At 45.2% G+C, this 17,667-nt stretch overlaps 6 protein-coding genes across 11 annotated transcripts; 2 read left to right on the top strand and 4 right to left on the bottom strand.

The window, feature by feature from the left end:
* Positions 1-41: 41 nt before the first annotated feature.
* Positions 42-1,264, top strand: LOC125767689 (enoyl-CoA delta isomerase 2). The gene has a single exon (XM_049434514.1). The coding sequence runs from the start codon at positions 422-424 to the stop codon at positions 1,208-1,210; it is 789 nt and encodes a 262-aa protein (XP_049290471.1). The 5' UTR covers positions 42-421; the 3' UTR covers positions 1,211-1,264.
* Positions 1,225-2,148, bottom strand: LOC125767698 (28S ribosomal protein S28, mitochondrial). The gene is made up of 3 exons (XM_049434527.1): positions 1,743-2,148; positions 1,553-1,674; positions 1,225-1,484 (listed from the first exon to the last, which is right to left on the bottom strand). The coding sequence occupies exons 1-3, from the start codon at positions 2,022-2,024 to the stop codon at positions 1,319-1,321; spliced, it is 570 nt and encodes a 189-aa protein (XP_049290484.1). The 5' UTR covers positions 2,025-2,148; the 3' UTR covers positions 1,225-1,318.
* Positions 2,149-2,170: 22 nt separating this feature from the next.
* Positions 2,171-4,519, top strand: LOC125767640 (regulator of nonsense transcripts 3B). The gene is made up of 2 exons (XM_049434430.1): positions 2,171-2,955; positions 3,013-4,519. Exons 1-2 carry the CDS (start codon positions 2,364-2,366, stop codon positions 4,329-4,331), a joined length of 1,911 nt encoding a protein of 636 aa, XP_049290387.1. The 5' UTR covers positions 2,171-2,363; the 3' UTR covers positions 4,332-4,519.
* A 163-nt stretch (positions 4,520-4,682) lies between these two features.
* Positions 4,683-7,275, bottom strand: LOC125767620 (exocyst complex component 6). Its single transcript, XM_049434397.1, has one exon. It carries the CDS (start codon positions 7,158-7,160, stop codon positions 4,860-4,862), a length of 2,301 nt encoding a protein of 766 aa, XP_049290354.1. The 5' UTR covers positions 7,161-7,275; the 3' UTR covers positions 4,683-4,859.
* Positions 7,276-7,787: 512 nt separating this feature from the next.
* Positions 7,788-14,144, bottom strand: LOC125767671 (tsukushi). 6 transcript variants are annotated; one of them, XM_049434493.1, is made up of 5 exons: positions 13,003-14,144; positions 9,956-10,219; positions 8,975-9,118; positions 8,488-8,902; positions 7,788-8,419 (listed from the first exon to the last, which is right to left on the bottom strand). In XM_049434493.1, the coding sequence occupies exons 2-5, from the start codon at positions 10,199-10,201 to the stop codon at positions 8,079-8,081; spliced, it is 1,146 nt and encodes a 381-aa protein (XP_049290450.1). In that variant the 5' UTR covers positions 10,202-10,219; positions 13,003-14,144; the 3' UTR covers positions 7,788-8,078. The 6 variants fall into 6 exon arrangements, with proteins under 6 accessions (XP_049290450.1, XP_049290451.1, XP_049290449.1 ...); XM_049434494.1 differs by having other exon boundaries at positions 9,956-10,245; positions 13,409-14,144; XM_049434492.1 differs by having other exon boundaries at positions 13,409-14,143.
* A 264-nt stretch (positions 14,145-14,408) lies between these two features.
* On the bottom strand, positions 14,409-16,930 carry LOC125767656 (probable hydroxyacid-oxoacid transhydrogenase, mitochondrial). Its single transcript, XM_049434458.1, has 4 exons — positions 16,758-16,930; positions 16,618-16,696; positions 15,518-16,552; positions 14,409-15,455 (listed from the first exon to the last, which is right to left on the bottom strand). Exons 1-4 carry the CDS (start codon positions 16,808-16,810, stop codon positions 15,231-15,233), a joined length of 1,392 nt encoding a protein of 463 aa, XP_049290415.1. The 5' UTR covers positions 16,811-16,930; the 3' UTR covers positions 14,409-15,230.
* Positions 16,931-17,667: the final 737 nt, after the last annotated feature.

The raw sequence follows: 17,667 nt of genomic DNA, 5'->3' as shown, positions 1-17,667 counted from the left end.
TTCTTAATTCTTCATTATCTGCAGCCAATAATCTTAATTTAAGTATTTGATGGTGTCTTAAATTTGTGCAATTTTTAACTTTTGCGCAGGATGTGAATTCCTTTTTTGATAATTTTTCAATTTCTTGAGTATTAATTTCGACAGTATTTTCATGGCAGCATAAATAACAGCAAAGATTCCAAACTTGCCGTTTAATTTATCCTGCCCAATGTAGCACAACATATGACTATAATCCTATTCCTTCTGCATAACAAACGTTTTTGACCCTTGCCCATTGCAGACCTCCAGCACCCCCATAAAGTCAACAGGTCGTTATCGTTTCTTCGCCGTTATCAGCGTGAATTGTGGTTTTACCTCTTCAGTGCGAAAACACCACGGGTCGCGAACGACTTTAGAACAGCGATTTACAAGGAAAGTGAACATGGCCAACGCAACACAACCGGCGCATCTGAAGCTGGAACGTTTCGGAACCGTTCTACGCGTGACCATCAACAATCCGCGCAAAAAGAATGCGCTCAACAAGCAGGCATACCAGGACGTGACCGACACTCTGAACGCAGCGAACAAGGACGACGGTATTAATGTGGTTGTACTAACCGGTACCGGAGATTACTACAGCTCAGGCAACGATATGGTATCGGCAGTGGCCGACGAAGGTTCGGTCGAAGAAAAGCTTGCTCGTGGAAATGCTATTTTGCGGGATATGGTGCGTGCTTTTATTTCGTTCGACAAGCTACTGATAGCTATCATCAATGGGCCGGCAATCGGAATTGCGGCCACCACTGCACTTTTGTGCGATGTAGTGTATATGGCTGATACGGCCTACATCTATACGCCATTTACAAAGCTGGGCCTTTGTGCGGAAGGATGCTCCTCGTACACATTCCCCTTGCTGATGGGTCGAAGCAAGGCGTCGGAAATGCTCCTACTGAACCATCGGATGTCTGCACAGGAAGCGTTACAGTTTAACGTGGTCGCAGCGGTGTTGAAACGTGATGAAATGGAAAGCAAACTGTGGCCTCAGATACTGGAGTACGGAAAACTACCGATCGGATCAATTAAGGCTGGCAAGATGCTGATCAATCGCTTTCAGCGAGACAAACTTCACGAAGCGAATGATCGCGAAACGGAAGCGCTAATGGATCGTTACCAGACGGAAGAATCGATGAATGCGGTTATGGAATTTATGATGCGGAAAAGCAAAATGTAACCGAAAGTCATCTTGAAATGCAAATACAGTTTTGGGTATGGTTATGGATCGTAATATTTTCTACATCTTATGTACGTGACTGATGACTGTGTGCTTTCACTTGATCAACTACGCGTTCCGTGTTTGCTGTGACCGGGTAACGGGAGAAGAAATTAGTCCTAGCAGCTGACAGTCGGCCTCCAGCAGGGTTAGATCTTTGTTTGATCCTAAAAAGCGTGTAGACAGTTCGAGATCTTTAACCCGTAGTCGTACTCGGGCACCCCTCACGTAATCTCTGTGTAAAAGAGGTTCCAACTTTAGTGAGATAAAGGACAGGTATTTAAAAGCTCTAGTTTTACTTACTCGCCATTCTTTGTGGGACGTGTGCAGACGCAATGAAACTTCCAGCCAAAATCTATGTAAAGGTCATTCTCAACTATGTGAAATATTTTTCCCGTCACAACCTTTCCTTCCGGATCGCCAAGCTGAAAAGAAAAATAAAGCACATAATGAGATGACCATTTCCCAAACAATAAAAAGCTCTGGTGCTTACATCAACAAACTTTGAATGTCTCAGCAAGGCGGCGAACGTCTTTGGCGGTTCGTTGGGAAGTTCCGGGTTGAGTGATTCGCTGTGTTTTTGGTAAGCTTTTGCAAAACCACCAATTTTTGGGCTACCTTCAACGGAAGGTTTTCCTTCGGAAGAATCTGCTGAGGACGGTGTTGGTGGCAATCCTCCCGAACTGAATGTCCTCCACGATCCGACTCGAACCGGTGGTTGCATTAAAGCCCCACATACAGACCGCTGACTGGCGAACCGTAGTAAGTGTGCCATTGTGCACTGTTCTCACTTCTACTTTAAATACCGGCTTTTGCTGATACGGTGTTTGCGAAAGGTGGAAAAACAATTGCACGAGCTGAATGTTTTGCTCGCGCAACGAGCGGGCGGTTTGACAGATGACGTTGACGTGCTGACATTTGCGCGCTGTCAGAAGTACGAAAACAAACGCATCGTCGTCGATCTTTCTTTTTGCCGAGTTCCAGTAGCCTCGATGCGAATACGTGTGCGGGAAAAACTGAAAGCTACAAACCGATTTCTCGGCTGGTACGGTTCACGGATATCGTAACAGCCCTGGCGGTCATCGGCCGTGAGTGTACTGCTGCGGCCGGACAGATGGATAAGTCCAAGTCCACCGCCACACGCGCCACCGTATCCGGCGGTGGAGGTCGCGTTAAACCGGACAAACAATCACGCAAGGATAAGAAGGACAAGGGCGGCAAGTCGGGCGGTTCGAATAAGCGCAACAAAAAGAACAAGAAGGATGGCCCACCACTCATGACCCGGGTGGTCATTCGCCGTTTACCACCGACAATGACGCAAGCGGTGTTCTGCGAGCAAATATCGACGGATGGGAAGATGCCGAACAATGACGAGTTTTACTTTGTTGGGCCCGACTGGACCCTAGGACACAATGCATCCTGCCGGGCGTACATTAACTTTACGAATTCGGAAGACGTGTTCCGGTTTACCGATAGCTACGATGGTTACACGTTTGTCGACGCCAAGGGTATGGAACATCAAGCCGTGGTGGAGTACGCGCCATTTCAGAAACTGCCCAAAACCCGATCTCGCCGAAAGGATCCCAAATGTAATACGATCGAAACGGACACGCACTTCCTAGCGTTTCAGGAAGCCCTGGCAGCGGAAGAGCAGGAAGCGTTGCACGGGCGGGGAACGCAAGAGTTCAGCTTTAAGATAGAGCAAGGTAAGTCGGCATGAGCGTGGCCTTAAATCCGATTCATGTATGCTATGTACATTTCAGAGGAAAAAACCACGACAACACCTTTGCTCGAGTTCATCGCACAAAGGAAGCAAGAGAAGCGCGACGAAAAGCGCCGCAAGCAGGATGAAAAACGCCGAATGCGCGAAGAGGAACGGCACATGCGGAAGACGCAGATAGCAAGAGCAATGCCGGACGTTATCCGCGAAGAGGAGGTTAACGAAATAATGGAACGGACGGTTTTGTCACGTCCATCAAATACGATTCAAAATGTATCCAAATCGGGGGCAAATTTTGCCACCAAAGGGGGACCGGACGGAAAATTTAAGGATGATAAGGATAAAAAGTCCAAGAATAAGAAAGATAAAGAACGAAATCGGGACAGAAAGGGCGAGGATACGAAATTGCCACAGGAAGGAGGAAAGCCGGATGGTGATAAAAATGCGTCCAGCAAGAAGCAACAAGATCGCGATAAGGCTGGTAAAAAGCTGAAGGAAAAGCCGGGCAGAGATGAGCCCCGATTCAGGGAGCAGAACCAGCCACCGAAAGGAGAGCGAAATGAAAAATCGAAGAAGGAAAAAGCACCGGTCGGCCACGCTGGTGGGAACGGTGAACAGGCGTCAACGTCCAAGGCCAGCGTGCAACCTGCAAACGATGGTGCTGGCAAAAAAGAGGTAAAGAAGTACAGTGAGCGACGTAAAGAAACGCGCGCCCGTGCCGAAACACGGTTCGCCGAGCAGGACAACAGCAACGAGCCAAATTCCGCCAAAGACGCTCGTCCGCCGGCCACTGATAAGGTGGTGGAAGTGAAGAAAAGCATACTCACCGCCAACGTACCACCGTTTATACCGAAGGAGAAAACGACCATCCTGCTGGCCGGTCACACGTCGACGGCGACGAACATTCCCGCCGATCACAACAAGCTGGTGGAAAAGATGGCAAAAGTTGCGTTAACGGACAATGGCAAAAAGTCACCGTCACCCGATGGTGCGGACGGTTCGGTACCGGCCACAAAGCCCAAGTTGTCCGAAAAACAGAAGGAAATGCGTGAAGCACGCAAAATTCGTAATAAAGATCGTCCATCGATTGAAATCTATCAGCCCCGCAAGCGGATAGTTTCGGGTGGCACGGGCAAAAGTGAGGACGATCGTGGCCGAAGCGATTCCGACCGCCCCTCGGACAATGTATCGGCTTCGGCATCGGCAGGAGCTGCCGCTGAGTCGGGAGACGGTGCGAAAGAGCGCCGCCATAAGCTTACAAAGAAAGCGTCCGATCGGCAGCAGCGGGAACGAAAGAACGGAAGAAAGAACTCGATGGAGGCGGATAGTTGCAAGGATACAACGCCCAGCAGTGTACAGTAGGGTGAGCTTGGAAACAGTTGTAAGCCGCCGCCAGTTCAGATGCGTGCAGCATAGAATCGCCCACTCGCAAAGGTCCGGAACTATATATCGACAGTAGCAGCAAACGCGATGCTAGAGATGTTGGATGGAAAAGCAAATGGCACGGCTATTAGAAACCTTTTCCCATTTTGCTGATTGTGTTTCTTAAAACGGACGCGATGAAATGAAATAAAATGGAACACGTGAACAGTGTTTTTTTATTGTCTCGCGTGAACATCTTGAACATCTTGAACCAAGAACTGAACATCTTGAAAACTAACGATCACAAGAATTCACGGAAATTACCAATAAAACTCTACCATTTACTGAGGATTAAATAGCTTAATATTTTATTCGTATAGACGTACAGCGGAGTAAGTATGGTTTTGTTCAAATATTTAGTTCATTAGTATCGCAGTGAAGATTAGTGTACATGTACAACATAAACTTAAAACAATATTCTAAATACGCCCTCTAGCACAAACATAAGGCCTCTTTAACGGATTTGATTTAATTTTGCCTCTCTGCAAGCTGCTTCAACTGTCGCAGCACCGTTTCCAGCAGCTTCTTCTTGTCACGCTCCGACTTCGATTTCATCAACGAAAGCATCGATTTCTTGTCCGCTTCGCGCAACTTTTCCAACACCACTATAATCGTCGATGGGTGTACGAGCGAGTATCGGTTCTCGTCCTTGCCGAAATCATGCAGATACGCACTCCAATCCTCCGAGATGAGCAGATCGAGCAGTTGACGAATTTCGGCGAAATACTTGGAAAGATCACCCTCGCGCAAACCAGGCACCGGATCGGACGACGCAAACAGCTCAAACTGCATCAGATCCAGATTGATCTGGTCGAGTGCACCGCCCGAAATTTGTCGTATGTCTTCGGAAAGAATTAACTTCGAAATGGTGGTGGCGATGTGTTCGCATGCCTTCTTACAGGCGGCCTGTGCCACGCCGGGCAGAATGTAGGAGAAGCTTTGGAATGTGCTCTGCAGGAAGGCAACCATGTCCGTCACGAACGGTGATGCGTGACCGTACGATTCCGGCAGTATCCAGTCGTAGTTTTCGAGTTCTTCGAAAAACTCATCCAGCTTGCAGCACAGCTTCGTCGATACCTGCTGTTCCGCTTCCGAGCGTGCGACATGAAACATAGCCGAAGGTGTCTGAGTGACGCTCTGTACCGTGCCGGTCATTTTGCACACGAACGAATCCAGGAATGGGCCGGCCTTCTCGAGATATTGCGTGTCTATGATGATCTGTATGACTTGCATCAGCGCCAAGCTGGGGCTACGGAAAACGGCCGATAAGCATCCGCTAAAACTTCGTGTCAGAAGCAGATTGGCGGCCTTGCGAACCATGGCTGCGATCTCGTTTGGCGACAGCGTTAGCTCCTCGGAAAATTTCATACACGCGTACATGAATTCCATTGCCTGGTGGTACACCTCCGGAACCATCCGCGAGAAAGGAAACTTCTTCGGGAAGGGTTGTGCTTCTAGTTGTTCAGAATGGAACGGGAATCGTTCCAGCACTGCATCGTACTCTTCCTGATTGTGTGCCTCCAAGGGAAGGAAATCACTCTTATCCAGAATGTCACGGAATTCGTTTACCCAACGCTGCAGTAACACCTCGTTGTAGTGATCCCGCATTTCGAGCAACAGGTCCCATAACTGCGTCACGGTGTAGCCATAGTTTTTCAGCGTCGTGATACTCAACATGATCAGATTCTTGATGCGCAACAGTACGTTCGGATCGGTACAGGAAGACGACGACATGCTGAGCACATTGACCGCGCGTGATAGTGAAGACGACCACAGATCGTCCAGGTACGTTTGTGTTACGATGTCTCCCCCTGTGTTCATGACGTGATCCTCTACCACAAAGAATCCCACGATCGAGTAAATATACGTTTTGTACGCTTCCAGATTATCGTGCATGGTTTGCGGTGCTTGCAGAACCAGCTTCGCCTGATCGCGACGCTGCTTGCGATAATCTTTCTCGAAATATTCCTTATCATTTAGCACCGTGTAGATGTGCAGACAACGATAAATCGGAGAAAAATCGATCAGATCTTGCGCATTAACGTCCTCATCATCGTCACCAAAATCCGAACTGATCGGTCCACCTTGCTCTGCCAACGCCTTATACTCGGCGATGATCGTTTCCAGATCTCTCTTCTGCAGCTCCTTCGTGTGCTTCATTGCGATCTCGCCGATCTTTGGTGAAAACTTGCGTATGTTCTCCAGAAACTCCCGAAAGTCTTCCTCAGACGATTTCTTAATGTTTTCCTTCAGCTTCGGTATGGTGTCGCGCATTTGCTGCGAAAAGCGATATCCGGCCACCTTCGGCAGGTACTCACTTTCCAGCACTTCGAGCGTTTTCAGTGCCGGATAGTAACGCTTTTCGCGCACCTGCTTGAGCAGCTTGCTGTAACATTCCAATACCGGCAAACAGCTCGATAGACCCTCGATGGCACCCGCAATGTTTCCCTCTACCTTGCGTGCCTTTACCAACTCGTTACCTTTAGCGATTACCCCCGCAGATGCTTTTCCCAGGCCATCGTTCAGTGTGAGCACTTCTTGGTTAAGGCCTTGTGCCTGTGATTTCACCAGCAACAGTTCACGGATGGAATCAATAAATCCTTGATAGTACAGATTGCAGATACGCTCGATGTCTTTATCGTGCGAACGGATGCGTGATTCCAGCTGCTCGGAGATTTGATCCTGTGAGTTTCCTTCCAGAATGGTGCGAAACGTTGGTCCCCAGTAATCATCCACTGCCTCGATGTCTTGCATAGATATGTTGGCCATTTTCACTGTTAAATGAAGGGAAAATTTCACGCCGCACTACGTTTCTGCTGCGTTTCCCTGCGTGTAGGGAAGAAAATTGCGTGTGATGAGTTGTTTGTTGACAATCTTCAGTGCACATAGGGGTGCTATCGGTCATGGATTGAAACATACAGTTTTAATTTTGCGATACAAATATCAAAATGTCCTCAAGAATAATTTTAGTTTATTTTTAAAATGGCAAAAATTCTAAAATAGGACGAAAATTTCTGTTTTTATATCTTACCTTATGTAAAATTTTAAAATCAAGTTTATCATCGTTCATCATCATTGTCAACCCACTGTGCGCTTGAGGATAACGATTCTCACAGTACCTTTTTAATGTTCGCTCTAATGTTTATCGTTTGAAAATTATCTGATTATTGCATTTTTACCAATAAAAAATATGATTCGCGTGAGTCCGTCTTGCTTTGCGTTTTTGTCCAAGAAAAATATGATTGCCCTATTATAATAGTGGGCACTGTACTATCATTGCCGTCTAACAACAGCATGACTGTTGTAGTGTTCCGCAACTGTTTGCAAAAGTATCACGATTTTTTTAGTAGTAGGTAAACATTTTCTAAAACTTGCGATGTACAAAATTAAAACGAATGAAAGGTTGGCACGTTTCGTTTTATTCGGTTCCGGTCGCCATTTTTCGTTGATACATGTTTAATTATTTTACTCAAATATGTGCTATGTAGATGTAGTTTATTAACGATTAACTACTATCGATACCTAAACAGAGTTCTTAAGTTATTTCATGGCAACGTGTGTCGTTAAATCGGTGTACAGTTTGTTTCTAAATAATTCCTAACGGCTATGTACAGTGTATCTTATCAACTAATTCTTGCGGCTTCTTGCTGTTAGTCTTATGAAATGGCTTTGAAAACAGGTGCGTCACTAATCACATTCGCTCAACAGTTTATCACACTTGGCATGTTCCGTGGGCACTTCTTCCTGGGCACCCGTTTGTGGCACCATCACACGGTTAATGTTTTTCGATAGTGCTTTTTTTGGATTTCGTTTTGCTCTCAGCTTTTTCGCGTTGCGCCGATGCAAACAGAACAGTATGGTGGCGAACAGTACGATGCAGCCGGCCACCGCAGCCGATATCTTCATCCACGTCGATTTGGCTTCCGTATCGAGCTGCCGTGAATTTCGGATCTCCATACACAGATGGAAATCCGCTACCTGGCCCGCATCGATCTCTAGTCCCGCTTCGGCATTGCAGAGGTTTTGCTCTGTAAGTGGAAATGATCGCGTTAGGTAAGTAAGTTTTGACTTTCATTGAGTTCCACCGTAACCTCACCTGACGATGTTAGCGGAATGCAGTATAATGGCGGATACATAATTTTGGTTCGCCGAAGAACGAGCTCCGCCGTTAGCACCTGACAAGCGCAGATGGGAATCTGTGTGTTGTTGAGATCGACCGTTTTCAGGTTGCACATGGGCGAGAACTGGGCCAGCGTGAGTTCTTTCATCGGGTTGGAGGATATGTTCAACTGCCACAGGTCAGGAAGGACTCCAAAGTTTGGTAACCGCTGCAATCGGCAGTCCGCTAGTCCGAGTACCTGCAGCGGAGCTTTGATAGGCTTTTCAAGGTTTACTAATGTGGGTTCCAGCTCGTACAGTGCATTGTGGCTAACATAGAGGTTACGCAGGACGGGTAGCTGGAACAGTTCCAGTGGTATACTTTTCAAGGCGTTATACGAAAGATCGATGGCCTGCCAAATGGATAAAAAAGCATAACATAAACAAACTTCCCATAGGGTGATACTCTTCTCCAACCGACCTACCTCTAGGTTTGTGAGGGAACTGAAGGTATTTTCATCAATGTTTTGGATCATGTTCTCAAACAGATACAGATACTTGACCGCTCCGTAGCGGGCGAAAGATTGGACAGTTAAATCTCGGATCCGATTGTAGCTGAGATCGAATATCTGAAATGAAATAGGGGGGAATGGACAACAAGAAGCAAACATTAGTAAAATCGTGAAACGAATGATACACCGTGGAATGAACCCCATAACCAGCATCTTTTTCTACCAGGGACTAACAAACCATGCATCAAGTGGTTGCACGAAGAAAGATCTCACTCGCACTTTTCTTGATCGCGAGCTCGCATCACCACGCTATTGGGTTAATTGATTTAAATTGGTTTGTTAGTCTGTGCTCCTTATGTTGTTCCCAACTTGTACCAAGCGTGCTACGGAAGAACTGAGCCAAAATGTTGATCGAGAAACTAACAGACGAACAAAACACACAGAAACAGAGAGAGAGAGAGTGTGTGTGTGTATAAAGCTAGAATTTATGTGGTACAAGTATAACATCAATATTGGTCAAATTTACTAGTATTTGCCTAACAGAAAAAAGAGCAATCGATTTACTTTAACTCTTAATGATGCCGGATGTGTTGTGGATCACGATCCCCGGTGAAGGTGATAGAATGTTTACGATGATCTTGAAATACGAAATACTACACTAATCGTGCGGCCTTCAAATTCGTAGATTTTTGAAATTCGGGCGCCGGAATGTTGATGCTTGGTGGATTGTTGAAGCTTTTCCAACAAAAAAATAAACTCAAGTAATAAAACAATTTTAGCAGATCCACTACCATGCGCGATCGTACTGCTCTTGGAATTTCGCTGTTCGCTGTTCATATTACGGACACGACGGAGTAAATCAATTGACCCTCGAAAGGATCACCAATTGACCGGAATTATACACGCACCGGCACTAGATCCATCTATTCCCTCCGCCGGATTCACATGACTTACCTCCAGACTGGACTTGAGCGTTTGTGGAATTTCCTTCAGATTTAAATTCGCACAATTGTAGCCAACCATTTTGTACGTGCGCTCGAGCTGACATCGCTGGGTTCGATCCAATTCCGTAGGTAACGTTGCGAAGCCGTTTGCATAGCTGAGCGTTAGCATAAAGATGGCCGTCAGGGTCAGGGTCTGCTTGGTGGCGGATGATACGCCAGTTTGTGTGCGTACGATCGGATGCATTTTATGTGGCATCGTTTAAAGCTGTATAAACTGTATGAAAGAAGGTAAAACAAAAGCTGTTTAAATAGGGGTTCCATTAGAATGGGCTATATTCATTGACATCGACTGCGATGATGATCCGTCAATTGTTACATAGATGGTTTTAGAAATACTACACAGAAACGTAACGCAGCATTTGTAAACGATTTTGCACGATCATGCCTGTGTTTGTGTCGTAATTAAATGACTGTTACGTTTTAGATTAGTTCTACTCCGTACTTTGTGTGTTCTTGAGTTTATGATTGATAAGTACAACTTCACTCGTAATCATGAGATTGATAATCAGCTTTAAATGTTTGTAAAACACTCTTTGATTTGTCATAATGGGAAACGAATGTGACTTAATATTTCCTTATCTTATATTTACCAAAAACACTGACAGAAAGACTAAGTCTCATTTTATGCACCGCTCTTACACTTTCAAGCAATCCGAATCTTTCAAACGTTACGATCACACTAGTCACCCGTTAAATATAACGATCTCCAAAACTATTTCCCTTCTAGTTACAGCTTCTAGATCAGTCACCAGTTCCACTTACTGTCGACTAATCGACTTTATGGGTGTGGCTATCAACTGTCCCAATTGCCGGCGTTCTGGATTGTTGATTCCAAATGGTGAATTGTACCGTCAATCAGCTCCATCAAACAATCGATTCGATCGAAGCCAAAAAAAAATCTATGTCTATTAATGTTTTTGGGGATGGTAACGGTAACTTCACAAATCCCTTAAACGGCACTGGATAGCACGAATTCGCATCGTTTTAATTTAATTTTATGAGGTCACACACAATTAGGCGACACTAGCACACAAAAGGGATGGCTTACAGCCGAAACGATACACGGGTGTTGCCTTTATTGTGTGTTTATTGACTGTTGATTGCCGGAAGGTTTGCGTGCGCCACCAGGGGACTCCATTGCGGTTGTCGGTTAACGATATGTGTTTTGTTGTGTCTTAGGCAAAACGCTTTATTTTTTAAAAAAATGGTGTCGTAAATTTAATTCTGTTTTATATACTGTTCAAAATTGCAACACAAACGTGCAATTACTATCGCACTTGTTTCACACTGAAGAATAGCCGCTGCCTGGGAACTATCGCAAGAGAAAAAGGTTTATAATTGGTATTCTGTTTGTATTTCTGATACGATTAGATTGCATACTATCAGAGCAATTACCTCGCATGTGAACGCACTCAAGTAACAATCCGGATGCACTGCACATAATATATCCATCAAGTGGATCGCATTTTGTAGCTTTGATTGCACTGAACTAATTAAGCCATACCCAACCGGTGCAGACAACTAATTAGCACCGATGACATCAAGCATATGTTTAAACTTTACAGCTTTAATGCATCGATTTGTCTTCTCTTCTCCGTAGCACGTGCTTTCTAGTTTACTGCTCAATGGCGTGCATTTTGTTCAATGAAGCGTAAAATAACGTAACACACCGAAAAAAAAGGCCAACACTACACAACGGCACGTACGAGCGGTTTCGTGACATTCGACATTCGCGATCCTGTTAAATGCACCGGAAACGCCAATTGACTGTCGGACTGGCGGTTGCGCGCTCGGCAAACGGTCAAAAACACAATAAATATTATTAACTTCCGAATACGCGGTCCGACTACCCAATTAGTGTCGGTGTCGATCGGTTAGGAAAGTTTGGACATTAACTATACGCTGCCCCACGCTAGAACTTGTTCGCTGATGTCCGAAGGTCGAGAAAAACTGTACGATCTATTTTTCCAATGTACTCCGGCTTGCTCCACCCAGCGACCCAGACGCACTCGTGTGTCTGTGAGACGTCTGTCTGTGAAGATCAATATTTGCTGCCCCACATCATGGTTTGCGTAAACTGGGAAATTTCTCAACTTAGCGTCGCCCCAAAAAAAAGGGGGAGCATCTTCGTAACTGTGAGACTCCAGGGTGGAGAAGCGAAAAGTCGGTTAATTGATTTAATTTCGCTTAATTGAGTCAAATACGTGTGTCGATTGTTTGCGTTGGATGTGCGTTGTAGGCACACCGGGAACAGCGTCTCACGAGATGTTAGTATCGGCTAAGGCTACTAGTTACCATCACATCATCACGGTATGCTATTGTTTCGTTACGGGCGAGACGTGATACACTTCCAATGCATACAGCCACCCTCCGCCCAACGAATTAACCTTGGTCGGTAAAGTGTAGCAAAATTATGATCGACAGATGGCCGTATATCAATCACGGTAGCATGGCGATCGGATGTAGCGCATTGTGGATGAAGTAAACATGATGCAGTTTTTGAGTGTCGTTAACTATCAACAGATTGTTCTACGAATTCTAACGATCGGAAGCTGGGACACATGACAAAAGCGCTGTCATCCGCGCTGTGCTACGTGCTGTTGGAGCATAAATAATAGAGGAACAATCTTTCTAGAGTGATGATTTAACGGGTAACGGGCAGTTCGAGATAGATGGATGACAACAAAACGCGTCCACAACACACGTTCGTTTATTATCAGGAAGATAACTAGTGGCATAAATCGATCATCCATCATCGAGCGTTAGATAGTGGTGTTTTAGAGGTTTAAGAACAAGGCGACTTTAAGGTCTACCTTAGAAAGATCTCAAACTAACCTTAAAACGGATTGCAAGTGTTTTTGTTCAAACATTTACACAACTTAAAAGCAAGTATTTGTGTCTCCTTAGCTTGTCCTTGGCTAGAAGGATTCTTTTAAAAATCCCACACCATACTTCGCTGAGACGTTTCTTATCACTCAACAAATATAATCCCCGTACCTCTTGAAACGAAGATGACGCACACGGAAACACTTGAAACAATGTTCGTGAGGATGCAATTGTTACTACACAAGCACTTTTACTTCCAGTATCAAACATAACACTAGAAAGCGTGTTTCTTTTTTTTTTAAACGTCGCCTCGGCGATTGCGCAGTACACTTAAAAATTCTTCATGATCGTGTGCTCCTTCAGGGATTAGTTTTACTGCTTGGATTGGTTTTATATCACACTATAGCGCACAGGCAAGTATTTATTCTAGAACTGTCCACACTCTCTGTTAGATAGTGCTTCACTAGAAAATGTTCACCTGTTCCACCCCAAAAAAGTGTCCAAAGTTCCGATGCATCTTATCGTAGCATTCCATCCGATACTGGGTATCTATCATTCGTCACTTATAATTACTCACACTGTTTCGTTGCTTTCGTATGCTTTTTTCTTTATTTCGTTGACCGTTTTAGGAAGTCACGATAAAGCACCTTGCCCAAAAAGCTGCATACTAGCTGGCACCCTTTTCGTCTGTAGCATATCTTTACGATTTAACATTACGGTTTCCGATATGGTCCGACACTGTGTATCACCTGGAGATTTGAACACTACACGTCCCTACAGTCTTATCAGGTTTTTTAGAAGCTGAAAAGTAACTAACACTACTAGACACTCGGTCCACTTCTTGGTGATCGGGTTGCTATTGTTTGCTCCACTTCGTTTGTTACGTGCTGCTCTTTAAATCACGGTCATCATTCACGAATTGATGTTAATTAAACATCCATTTAGCATTGCACCAGGCGACAGTTACATATTTGCTTGTCGATGGACTCGATTGTACCGTGCGACAACCGTCCACTACACCGTTTGTAGCATATGTGTGACCGTACCGGACGCACTTCCAACTGAGACTGATTCAGTAACGGACCAATTCAAAATCATTCTCCCCGTGTTGACGGTTATTCGCTGCTGAGCATGCGGCGTGCGTTAGCGTATGATCTCGTGTAGGGCGTATGTTTTGTGAGCCAGTTGTGATTCGGGTAGCATCTCTTCCTCGGCTTGAACTTATCAGCTACGCTGAAGGATGATGAGCTGGATTATCTGTGTAAGACTGTTGTGTACTTCGTGGCAAAGGTACAGTGCACACAAACGAACGTGATAAGAATTGTTTCGTTACTGATGATTGTTGGTTTGAAATGGACGGAGATCGTGTTGCCGGATCGACGAGGGCCAGAGGTGTCAAATCCATCCAGAACGATCGGTACCTGCACCACCGATCAGGTAGAGAGGTACACAATTCTGTTGTGACGATCGTGACACATTTCTCCGTAGACATTCTTTTCACTGCGTTACCTGTTCCGTTAGCGATCGGTAATTCTAATTGCTTCAATACTTTCTTTCCCATTTAACTAGCCTTGAAATGAAGCCTGCTACCATTTATTAAAAAAAGAAAGTATGCTATAAATCACTTACTGCATATCTATTCTAGTGTGAGAGAATGGTACGATATTTCCAACAGTTCTCTGTTTGTCTCATTGTAAAATGTAGGTGCGGTATATGATACAACTGAAAACATTACACCCGTCCATATTGTTTTGCTGTAAAATTTAATACGTTTGCCGTAATTTACTGCATGCCGCTTTTTTCATTGTGTACCACCGAACCCCGAACTATAAGATGGCTCACTGATGTTTAGTTGTCTTCATTTGTTCGAATGTAACTATCTGTCTGCTTCCTAAATAGCGTTGGCGGTTGCAAAAATTTGTTGTTATGACGAGGTACCTGCGTAGAACCCGTGTGTGGGAAAAGGAGGAGAAAAAAAATATGACCGAAATGCTTCCGAACGCGCTTCCCCGAAGGGTAAAAACAGCAAGTGTAAATCTTTCAAACCACCAAGAGCATCCTTAAGTAAACAACAGCATCATACTCAAAACCAAAGGGGGTGTAGAAATGTGCGATCATTAGCTGATGTATGTATCATCATTACCCGTGAATTGATGCCGCAAGGGTATGACGCGAGTGTACTTCACGTAAACATCAGTCGGCATGTGCCATCATGCTGGCACGCAGAAATCATTCACGGTGTCGTGCGTGAAACAGTACCCTTCATCAAACGGACGCCAGCCTGCTGCGAACTGGTTTGCACTTCCACGCTTCTTTCGCCTCAGGAGTTGGGATAAGAAATATGAACTCGTGACACCGTTCCTCCATCAACGACTTCCGTCCTTCAGCTTCCGCTTCCTCTAGTACACGGTAAGCGACTGTTCGAACAGCCCGGCAAGATCCTCCTCCGATTGGCCACGGGGAGCTAGTTTTGTAATACGTTCCTGCGGTAGCGTTCCTTTGACGAGCGCTGGAATATCGGAGTAATTGAATCCGAGTGCCGACAAACCATTTTCGATGTTTAGCTCGTGCATGTACCGGCGTACGATATCGGCAAGAATGGCTCCTGCATCCTTACGGTGGCTCTGCAGAAAGAAAATAAGCATTAGTAATCCTTTCTTAATGTATTTTCCTTACGCCTGCAAACCTTGGATATATCTGCTCCTAGTATGCTGGCCGCCTCTAAATGCCTATCTGGACAGCTTGCTCCGGTAAACCGAAACACGGCCGGAGCCGTCATCACTACCGACAGCCCGTGTGGTATGATTGGATGGCTACCGGTGTAACCTTGTGGTACGAATTGCTTCACCAAGCCTGCAATCGGGTATGACAAACCGTGGCACAGATGCACACCCGCATTGCCAAACCCAACCCCTGCCATGGTTGATGCCAAATGCATCTGCGATCGTGCCTCAAGATCATCCGCATGAAACACGGCACGCCGGAAATGTTTACTGATGGTTTGCAATGCGAACCGGGCCCAAACGTCCGAGATGGGGTTGCTACCTTGGTACGGTGGTCTGAGCTTCGGGTTGGACGGTGCCGGTCCCCGTTCAGTGTATGGTATGGCGGTGAAACTTTCCAGCGCGTGGCAGAACACATCAAATCCGCAGTATGCGGCCACCTTTTCTGGCTGGGACAGTGTGTGCAGTGGATCGACAAGCCCTAGAATAGGTCGAAGTGCTTTGCTGGAAATTCCCGTCTTTGCATGTAGTGGTTTATGGTCGAAGATCGCAACACCGGTCGTTTCCGAACCCGTTCCAGCTGTGGTTGGTACCGCGATTAGCGGTTTCAGTGGGACAGTTACCTCCTTTGCCTGACCGATCGGAGCGTTTACATAGTCGAGAAATTCTGCTTCACGATCGGCACTGTAAAGGTTCGCTACCTTGCAGGTATCGATCGCGGAACCACCACCGATCGCTACGAATGCATCGAACTGGTGTGATCGTGCGAAATCGATCGCTGTCTGTAGGCTTTCGTTAGTCGGTTCCACGCGTACTTGATCGAACAGCACTGTCTCAATACCGGCACGGATCAATGAATCGAGTCCCGTCTTCACCGAGGCCAACTGTAGCACATTCCGATCGCTTACAACGCAAACATGTTTGGCGTTCAGGTTTTGCAAATCATGCCCTAGCTCGCGCGTTACCCCTGGTCCGTAGCGGATCGTCGAGGAAGACATCTAGCAGCGGATAAGAAGAAATGACGTCCGTTATCATAAGTAAGTCCACATGATTTAACACTCACTTCAAACGCGGTATCATTCTCAGCCGATCCGGACTGCAGGTTGACGGCGACGGGTCGCGAATGTGCTGGACAGGTACAGCTAAAGCAGAAGATGTTACTTTGGTAACTTTTGGTTGAAATATAACTATTTTTTCACCAACCTGCCACCAGATACCGTTCGCATTAGGTTCACGATTCTGCCACGGTTCCACATGGTTGTTGCGCTATCAAATGAAGAATAAAAGTATCGCCCTAAACGCTATCGCAATCTCGCGCACAATAACAACGCACTCTTCATCAACACAGCTGTTGGTTGATCGTTTGTTGGTAGACGTGAGATCGTTAAACGCAGCGTATAAAATTATGAGCTTAGGGGGTGGTCCTGCACTGTAGCGCACAGTTCCAAGTGTTTCGCAATGATATTTTTGATTAAATAAGGAATATGTTTTAATTAACTGAAAGATTTTTAAATTTCAACCAATAAAGCTTAATAATGAATGAAACTTGACACTTTGAATTAAATGGGTAATTTTGGCTTTTAAATTACATTTGAGTTGAGAATTTGCAAATAATTCTATGTGCGTATGGTACACAAGAAAAAAGGAAGAAGCATTTTAAAAATATATTTAGAAATAAGGAAGTTATTGCTTTGTAAAGACATAATATTGAAATAATAAATTAGATTTAATCACAAGCTCACCCGAGTAGAATATTTTTCATTTCGTCCTCCTCGCGCTCAGCACGGTTGCGTTACTACCCCCATCCTAAGTTCTCCAAATTATTTGGTATCCGGAACAACTAGGTGTAAGTTTGGAAGGCCTTGCTCAGGCAGACTTCTTTTCTAAAAGTTCAATTTAATGCTGCCAGCGATACTCGTGCTTGGAAATCATTTCGTCTCGGGGCTTGTTCGATATCCTTAGCAGGCAGCAATAGTAAATATTTGACAAATCACACGCCTGACATATACAAACTGGATTGTCCGTTACGGCTCATCTTTCATCTTCAACAGGATTTCCAACGTTTTGTGTGTTTTCGGGAGCTTAGCTGAACTATTTTTTCTATTGACAAGCT

Source organism: Anopheles funestus, chromosome 3RL, assembly GCF_943734845.2.
Source record: "Anopheles funestus chromosome 3RL, idAnoFuneDA-416_04, whole genome shotgun sequence".
Taxonomy (NCBI): Eukaryota; Metazoa; Arthropoda; class Insecta; order Diptera; family Culicidae; genus Anopheles; species Anopheles funestus.
The sequence above is the reverse complement of the archived record's forward strand: the minus strand, read 5'-3'. Positions and strand labels throughout refer to the sequence as shown.

Excerpts from the sequence above, each read along its gene's own strand:
- LOC125767640 (XM_049434430.1), top strand. The coding sequence starts at position 2,364 with ATGGATAAGTCCAAGTCCACCGCCACACGCGCCACCGTATCCGGCGGT. Across the intron at positions 2,956-3,012 it reads CAGCTTTAAGATAGAGCAAG|AGGAAAAAACCACGACAACA; the intron begins GTAAGTCGGCAT and ends TGTACATTTCAG.
- LOC125767671 (XM_049434493.1), bottom strand. The coding sequence starts at position 10,201 with ATGCCACATAAAATGCATCCGATCGTACGCACACAAACTGGCGTATCA. Across the intron at positions 9,119-9,955 it reads CGCTCAAGTCCAGTCTGGAG|ATATTCGATCTCAGCTACAA; the intron begins GTAAGTCATGTG and ends ATTTCATTTCAG. Across the intron at positions 8,903-8,974 it reads GTTCCCTCACAAACCTAGAG|GCCATCGATCTTTCGTATAA; the intron begins GTAGGTCGGTTG and ends TCCATTTGGCAG.
- LOC125767698 (XM_049434527.1), bottom strand. The coding sequence starts at position 2,024 with ATGGCACACTTACTACGGTTCGCCAGTCAGCGGTCTGTATGTGGGGCT. Across the intron at positions 1,675-1,742 it reads GACATTCAAAGTTTGTTGAT|CTTGGCGATCCGGAAGGAAA; the intron begins GTAAGCACCAGA and ends TTTTCTTTTCAG. Across the intron at positions 1,485-1,552 it reads CGTCCCACAAAGAATGGCGA|AGATTACGTGAGGGGTGCCC; the intron begins GTAAGTAAAACT and ends TCTTTTACACAG.
- LOC125767656 (XM_049434458.1), bottom strand. The coding sequence starts at position 16,810 with ATGTGGAACCGTGGCAGAATCGTGAACCTAATGCGAACGGTATCTGGT. Across the intron at positions 16,553-16,617 it reads AGAATGATACCGCGTTTGAA|ATGTCTTCCTCGACGATCCG; the intron begins GTGAGTGTTAAA and ends ATCCGCTGCTAG. Across the intron at positions 15,456-15,517 it reads TAGGAGCAGATATATCCAAG|AGCCACCGTAAGGATGCAGG; the intron begins GTTTGCAGGCGT and ends TTCTTTCTGCAG.
- LOC125767620 (XM_049434397.1), bottom strand. The coding sequence starts at position 7,160 with ATGGCCAACATATCTATGCAAGACATCGAGGCAGTGGATGATTACTGG.
- LOC125767689 (XM_049434514.1), top strand. The coding sequence starts at position 422 with ATGGCCAACGCAACACAACCGGCGCATCTGAAGCTGGAACGTTTCGGA.